Source organism: Sinocyclocheilus grahami, unplaced genomic scaffold (assembly GCF_001515645.1).
Source record: "Sinocyclocheilus grahami isolate Dianchi unplaced genomic scaffold, SAMN03320097.WGS_v1.1 scaffold117.1, whole genome shotgun sequence".
Taxonomy (NCBI): domain Eukaryota; kingdom Metazoa; phylum Chordata; class Actinopteri; order Cypriniformes; family Cyprinidae; genus Sinocyclocheilus; species Sinocyclocheilus grahami.
The window spans coordinates 1320292-1328910 of NW_015505296.1; the positions used below are offsets into that span (position 1 = coordinate 1320292).

The following is an 8619-nucleotide window of genomic DNA, read 5'->3' on the forward strand; positions in this document are numbered from 1 at the left end:
TGAAATTTTGCTGCCAAGCAGAGTGCATCTTTTTCTGTTAAAGGGCCACATTGTTTTCACAGGACTTTGGCCTCATTAGCAGGAGTAGATGCTCAGTGTGGGGGAGGGGAAACCGGCTACAGAGACATTGTGTCTTTCTGTCCATAATGATACGACACAGTCAATTTGGAGCTGCTTATGTTGATTGGGGGTGCCAGCAAAACATGTGGCATGTTCTTCTTCTTATGTGTCCTTCAAAATGTCATTATCCATGGATGCATGTGTCTTACCTAGGTCTTCCCTGCCAAAATGGACCATGTATTTCAAGATGAGTCTCACAGTTAGACAATTCTGTCTTACTTTTTTGTGAATATTTTGCTAGACTATGTCAGCTGTCCATCTTACATTTTCACCAAAGTATGGAAAACCTGTTACCTTCTGTTCTACTCGGGATTCCCTAATGCATCCGTTCCCAGAATGAAGGCACTGCGGCATCGAATACGTGAGTATTAAGAACTGAGAGAGCTTCTGGGCTCACGTAGCCTGGGCTAAAGGCTTATCAGAGGCTAAGCCAGAGGGGGGAAAAACAGTAAAGCTAGTCTCAGACGACCCGAGGTACAGGCACAAGGCCATCTGTCCATTCTCTGAATACAGCTGACAACAAAGGAGGGCAACTCCGCACTCAGGGAATCATACACACTCTGAAGCCTCAAACGTTAACTCATCCTGGATTGACAAGGCAAGAAGAGTTGGTGAAGAAATAAGTGGCATCTTCGCGCTGTCTCAACCTCCATCACTTCTCAGGTCAGTTTGCTAACTTCAACCCAAAGCTGCTTGTCACGCTCAGGGACTTCCAAAGGACAGGAACAAATAGACGTATTAATGCTTTTCTGGCAGCAACAGTGCTCTTGTTTCATCTTTGACAAAAGGAAAACTGTTATATCTTTCATATACAGTACATTATGCATATTATGTGACTATTTGACACTATATATCCTTGTTTATACATTTACATATAATAATGCGTCATGTTAATACATAAAAAAGTCATATTCTAGTTGTTTATACATTTTCATATAATTATAATAATGCAATAATATAACGAAATCTAAGCAAATATAATTTATAAAGGTATATATGTATTTGTATACACATATCTATCTATCTATAAATAAATTAAATAAATAAAAATTACGTTGAGGTTAATACATATAAATGTCATGTTTCAAAAATAATGCTCTAGGTTTGGGCAGTAATATTACATAATTGAATGGACCTATTTACTTTACTTACTTTTATTTTACTTTTACTTTTAGTCATTTTAATGGTCCTATTTAATGACAGACTTTCGGTAATATATCAAGATAAGTGTTTTTTATTTATTTATTAAATTTAGTTTGAATAGTTTCTTGCAGTGTATTGAATTCACAATAGTGTACGATGTAAACAAAAACAACGACAAAAGCTTGGCCATTAGGATTACGTATTTAAAACAGACTGATCATTTCTGAACACTAATCTGACCCACCATTTACATTGCGCATCAACATTTCAACGGCAGTTGCATAAATTATTTAAATTCCTGATTCATAAACACATTTGACATTTGAAAAACAGCATGTGTGATATCTATATTCGGGCTTATTAGTGCTATGCTATATGATGGCAGAATGTTTTCAGATGCCTGTTGACAAGCTTTGGAAGGACAGAAATGGGTCAAATGGGTTTTAGCATGATCCAAACAAATCCGGGCCTATAGGATTAGACAGGATGGTGGCAGTGTGTTTGATGCATTTACCTGATGAAACAGCACTGAACTAATAGCCACACAAAAGAACAGGCTTTTTACACTGTTTGTTATTATTTCATATTAAGAATGCTGAATCTATAACTCATTGCGTGACTTCCACATTAGGAGTCTTGTTCATGATTAAAATTGAACTCTCTGTCTTTGAGAACGCTTTAACAAATAACCCTTTTACTGGCTTCGATATTAAACAGAAGCAAAAAACTAATTTTATATACAGTATATATACTGTATATAAAGCATTTGTTTCTCTTCTAGCCTATTCAGCGGTTCACATCTCTTTAGCAAGTTCCTCTGCTGCTGGAGTGTCATGGAAAGAGGGACCACATTTCATTTAACAGCTTATGTAAGTCTGAACACATTTCAAAAGCACTAGTTTTCAAAGAGACCTAACAAATGAAAGCATTGGGACTCAATTAGAATAGATGTCTTCCTGTTCTCACTTAAATAAAGAAAATGCATTCATTTATTGCTCGTAGCTGCAATTCCTCGTATGAGGAATGGATAAGGCATTATTAAAGGGAAATTTAAGACAATCTCCTAACACTTCCTCTGATCCAGCACTGCCTCATTTTTTAGTTTCGCTCATGAATGTGCTCTGTGATCTCATCTGGCTTAGAATCGATTTAGATGGCGATAAGCTCGGTTTTAAAGTGAGGAATGTGGGAACAGACGACTCTCTGATAAATTAATGGGCCTTGTTAGACATGGTCACACAAACGTCACTTGATCCAAAGGCCTAGAAAGACACAAGAGGCTCTTTTTGAGTCTTATCAAACACGGTCACACCATTTCTATTAAAGCAGAGCCATTAGAGAGGTTAGAGGCAGGGCCACGCTCACCCGCCTGCAGGGAAATAACGCCCAACTTACTGTCAGAGCACAGCAACAGGTACCTGCAGCTAAACAAAATTAATGCATGACCGAATAGACATTTATGGCTAAAAAAGGTAATAGCAAGGAATTAGGTTGCTCACCGAAATTCATCTCATATCTCTTCTGACTGAACTGGTAAATTTGTCTGTTTGTGTGCACAGAGACAGTCTGTTTGAAGCATCTAGACCCAAGAGAAGAATGAATATGAATGAGATGGAGGGAGGGCTAAATGTCACCCTCACCATCCGCCTACTAATGCATGGCAAGGTAAGACACATCTCGGATCCTCACAGAGCTGTGCTTGTTTTGTTCTCAGCCTTGTTTTGCAAGTGCATCCAGTCAAGCAATGAAACCAGAACTTGAGAACGATTTATGAGTGTATAGGTGATCATTTTAGATTATAGATCGTCAATATAATTGATTATAAAATGTTGTCTTTTAGATAACATCACCAGAAATAGTATTGACAACATACAGTGGCATTTACGTGATCATCGTTTCTTATGAAAAGGAACCTGTTGTTGTCTGGGTCTGAAATAATGTCACAATCTTTCTGGTTATGGCATCTATACTTATATCTACACTACACAAACGTTTGGAATGATTAAGGTTTTTTTAATGTTTTTGAAAGAAGTGCTCACCGTGGCTGCATTTACTGTATGTGGTCAAAAATACAGTAAAAACAGTGAAATATAGCATTTAAAAGAACTGTTTTATATTTTAAAATATAATTTATTTCTGTTATGCAAAGCTGAATTTTCAGCATCATTACTCTTCAGTGTCACATGATCCTTAGGAATCATTCTAATGTGCTGATTTGGTGCTCAAGAAACATTTCTTATTATCAATGTTGAAAACAGTTGTGCTGCTTAATATTTTTGTGCAAACATGACAAAATACCATTCAATATTTGGGGGTAAAAAAGGGTTGCACATACGTGCATTTACCTGTACTTACAGTGTACATACATAAGAAAGTACTGGAAAATAATTACATGGGTTAGGGTTAGGCTTAGGAGTAGGTTCAGGGTTAGTACCTAATTATTACCCAGTTATTGTAATTACTATAACAAGTACATACCATGTACATGCGGAACAGGACTGTAAAATAAAGTGAAGTAAAGTAAACAAATAGATATTATTCAGGAAGGACACATTTATGTCTAATTTTGTCATCTAAAAGTAAACACTGATCATCTCCAGTTTACTATGCAATCATTTAGATTAACCAAGATTTTGTTTGTTTTATGTATTCCTAGGAAGTTGGAAGTATCATTGGGAAGGTAAACAATTCAGTATTATCCTGATATTTGCATTATTGAATTAAGCATATCATTGAGTCTTCTTGTCTGTGTTTAAAAATGACTTACAATCTAATTATATCATTTTCCTCTTGTTTTGTTTTAGAAAGGAGAGACTGTCAAAAAAATGAGAGAGGAAGTAAGTGCAACATTGATCTTCATGATCAAATAGGACTAATCATTTTTAATTTCTTTATGAATATCAAAAGCTTATTTTATATTTCACATAGTAAAGTTTTTAACTTTTTTTATTAACTATGGACTGTTGCCTTGATATTATATGCAGTGCATATTATTAATTCTGACAAGCTGTGTAAAGATTAAAAGGAGCTCATTTGGGTGGCCACATGTACAGTATATAAAAAATTAGACAGCAGAAAACAGCCTGGAATCATTTCAGTTTGAGCAAAATCATCTTATTATCTGCATGATCAGTTCAATGGTATTTAACTGGCAGAGGGTGCAAATGTCAGCCTAGAGGAGAGACTGATCAATTAAACGTAATGCAGCACAAAAACTCTGCTTTTTTCTGTGGATTTAGAGTGGAGCCCGCATTAATATATCTGACGGTTCCAGTCCAGAGCGCATTGTCACCATTACCGGATCGTCTGAGGTCATCTTCAAAGCCTTCGCCATGATCGCAGAGAAATTTGAGGAGGTGGGTGGGATTTTCACAGTAATAGGCGATTAATGTTATGGGTGAATTGATGCATTTTAGTACACTGTAAAAATATTAATGTGGATTTACATGGCAACTATTTGCCATACTTTCCCATTAATTTTACAGTAGTAGCTGTACAATTTTTTACAGTTACATTATTACTGAATACAGTGAATTCACAGTGAACAGGAGCAGGAAATTAGTTACAGTATATTAAAGTAGAATGCTATTGAATCACAGTTATCTGTGTCTGCATTACAGTGATCTTGTATATTTAGACATTAACTGTAATAGTGTGATGTCCACAGTAATATGCCTGCATTGTATCCATAAAATATGTGGTTGCATTTATTTATTTATTTTACTGTTTGATATATTATGCTGTTGCTGCTTGTTTTTTTGGCTACTTGTTCATTTTAATTATGTTTATTTTTAAGATTATACCTTTTAATTGTTAGAGATAATGGGTTTTATAAGCAGAGAGATCATTAAACGATCTAATACTAAACAACCACTTATCTCACCACAATAGTATTGCTAAACCCTCCTCCCTTAACTGTTCATTCAATTGTAATTTTTCTATAACTTACAATGTTGATACGTATAGTTTTAGTAATGAGTCAGTCACTTGCTTTATTTTCTACATGTTGCACAATGCAACAAATTGTGTTCTGTAAAACAACACCATTGCACTGGCTTTTAATTACAGTAAATTAATTAAAAGTAAATTAGGTCCAAGCCAAAGGAAATGCTAATGGTGACTTAACAACTATTGACAACTATTAACACTTTGTTATTTTTGGTGATATATATATATATATATTGTTTTTACATTTTTTATATTGCGCCACAAAATACCTAGTCAGTGTTTTATTTCATTTAAAAAACTGTCAACTTGTGTTCCTGCAATAGTGTTCCTGCAATAGTTTTTTCTCCCTTATAAACTTGTTTTTATTTAAAAATGACACAATGACTTGACACAAGCTGAATTGAGCTTCTTTCTGATGCATGTGCATCTCTTTCAGGATATCCTGGCATCTATGATAAACAGCACCGTGACAAGCAGGCCTCCTGTGACACTGCGCCTCGTTTTCCCCGCCAGTCAGTGCGGTTCACTCATTGGCAAAGGAGGCTCGAAGATCAAAGAGATCAGAGAGGTAGATATTCTAGGTAGAGGTTTAATTGTTGGCAGATGCGCAGGGTTTGTAATGCAGGTCACAGCGTCTCTCAGATGATGCACGGAATGATCCGTTAAACAATTAGTTTCCGTTGCCTCAGCGGCAGGCAGAAACACTTAACAGCAGCATGATTGATTGTCCTCATCAAGTTAGAACTTTTTATTCCTGAGCACAGGGGGCAGCTCGATTCATGCTTCCACTAAATCCGCATGTTATGAGACGGCTGCAACCCTGAGCTGTAATTTCCTAAACTTTTGAACTCACTCACTTTTCCTCAAACTTATCTATTCATGGAATCCGTTGATGGAAAACAAAGCAATTCATCTCAAAAGTGGAACCATTCATTTTCATTTAGCTGTTGAAATTGACATGAGGACAGTGACTTTTGTTTGAAGGCTTTGTTTTTTATTCGGCTGGTGGATCACATTGAATAAATATAGCTGTCCTCGCGGCTGAGGGCTGTGAGGGGTGAACTGGCTGCTGTTATTCCCAGTTGCTATGAATGTCTAGGACAGGACGGCCCACCAAGGCCTAAATAGACTAATATTTATATACAGTATCTAAATAGCTTGACCTAAATAACTGGCCAGACGATAACAATGTCAGTTCTAGACATGAGAATAGCTGTAATACCAAAAGGGACAGTATGGCACACTTTTTTGCTATTCAATTGGAAAGAAATCAGAATTTGTAATTTTACAAACTCCTCAGTGCTGAGATGGAAAACGTTTCAAACTTTATTAATCAATTATCAATTATCTAAATATTTTATAATTAGTGGTCGTATTGCAGTTGTGTTTATATGTGTAATATGAACATTGTAATTTAAAATGCTATTTATCAAACAAAATTCTGAAATTTGAAATTCTCACATCCATATCAAAAACATGAAAAAGGTTCTTCAGATTTGTTACTCATAAGGGTGTGTAATCTTAAATTTTGACCCTTTATCCTTGACTTCTCCTCTTGGTATGTTGTCCAAAGGGCTTCTGTTGCTCATTTGACTGATCTTGACATCTAGTTTGACTAAGGTGAGAAATGCAAAGGCTAGTTGTCCATATAATGAAAAATCATGACAGCTACAACTCTGTTTGTATCTGGAAGATTAAAATGCTAAGAAACAGTTTAGTTCTGTATTTTTTGCTATGTTTGATGAAAGCATGGTATGTTCATGGGATGCCCCCTTGTGGTTACATTAAGAAGAGCTTAACATATTCCACCTGGCAGTATTAATTATGTTAATAACAATGTAGTCTCAAGTAGACAGAATTTGACTTGTGGTGTAAAGTCTGGTCCACTTTGCAACTTACTCTGGCCAAGAACCACCCGCTTTAACATGAACAAAGCGGCCAACCACTGTTTGTTTTGTTTTACGTGTTCTTTAGGGGTGAGTTTATATGAAATTAACTATCACAACTATTGACTGTCACCTAATAACTAATTCAAAATATGGCAGAGAAATATTGCCAAATACAGTAACTTGATGAGCAAAATGTACTGATTATTTCACACAGTAAAATAGTTTTGCTTGTGGATGACTACATACTACTAAGTGCCTCAAAAAGATTTGAAGCCCCTAACCAGTTCTTCTTCACAAGTGTTTATATTATTAACCTGGTACACTATTTTATTTGATACAGTCCTGTTAACCCCAATTGTTTCATTGCATTGCATTTGAGCTATCTGCTTTGAGCTTACGATTTTCATAAAGGCTTTCTAGGTTTTTATGAAATATGCATAGAACAGACTGTGGGTGGTCCATGGGTGTGCCATATCGTCTAAGACTGTGACTAATGACCAAGCAGCAAATAGGCAGTTGTTATTTGTACTAACTTAAATGTGTTATCTGTTCCACAGGCATTTACTATTCCAGGACAGTTTGCCATTCCACCCCAAGACGTGAGTGTTAGTCGCACTGGCTGATCAGTATCATTCACAGCACACTGCAGTCCCCCAGCCACATCCCACCACTTACACAACCACAATTCTCCCACTGCATTCCTTACACACACACCTTAAGTGCCAATATCCCCGATATGGTCTCTGCCAATGACTGCTTCTTTAATATCTAATATCACTAACACTTCTTAGTCCTTAGTTATTTAATATCCCTGGTTGAGACACAAGTAAACAATATTTGTTAAATTAATAATTCACATATGAATGCTATAATTACAAAGGTTACAAGGCAGCACTGTATTGCCAGAACCCTAAATATTATGGTTAGGTTTATTCAACTCCTAAACCTATGTAGTAAACTTCTGAAATTAATTACAGTTCACCATACAGGCAAACTATGTTAAACCATTCACCATACAGACTCCATTCTGTGAAAGCCCATTTCTGCCTCAGAGTAAAAGATCCAAGTAATTGTGAGATAGTGTTTAAGTAGATAAAATGTGCCATATATATATACACACACACACACACACACACACACACACACATATATACATACATATATAAAATGGAGATTGCAAGTCAATGCGAGATAAACAAGTTGCAATTGTGAGATATTAAGTCTCATTGCTAAATATAGTCACAATTTGACATATACAGTAAAATTGCAGTTGCAAGATTTAAAGTTGATGTGCGATATACTGTAAAGCTGCAGGTATGAAAAACAAAGTCACGATTGTGATATATAGCCAAATTGTGAGATATAGTCACATTGTGACATACAAAGTAAAGTTGCAATTGCAAGATTTAGATAGATATAGTGTTCCTGTGGCTCAGTGGTAGAGCATTGCATTAGCAGTGCAAAAGGTTGTGGGTTCAATTCCCAGGGAACACGCATACTGGTAAAAAATGTATAGCCT

The 8619-nt window shown here is 35.9% G+C and overlaps 1 protein-coding gene across 1 annotated transcript in view; it reads left to right on the forward strand.

The window, feature by feature from the left end:
• The first annotated feature begins 428 nt into the window (after nt 1-428).
• Nucleotides 429-8619, forward strand: part of LOC107589569 (poly(rC)-binding protein 3-like) — a 13958-nt gene continuing 5767 nt past the window's right edge. The window contains exons 1-8 of the mRNA XM_016278059.1: nt 429-783; nt 2045-2132; nt 2823-2928; nt 3920-3943; nt 4068-4100; nt 4503-4619; nt 5648-5848; nt 7613-7699. Of these exons, the coding sequence (XP_016133545.1) occupies nt 2860-2928; nt 3920-3943; nt 4068-4100; nt 4503-4619; nt 5648-5848; nt 7613-7699 (531 nt within the window). The 5' untranslated portion in view covers nt 429-783; nt 2045-2132; nt 2823-2859. The remainder of the gene's footprint in view (nt 784-2044; nt 2133-2822; nt 2929-3919; nt 3944-4067; nt 4101-4502; nt 4620-5647; nt 5849-7612; nt 7700-8619) is intronic.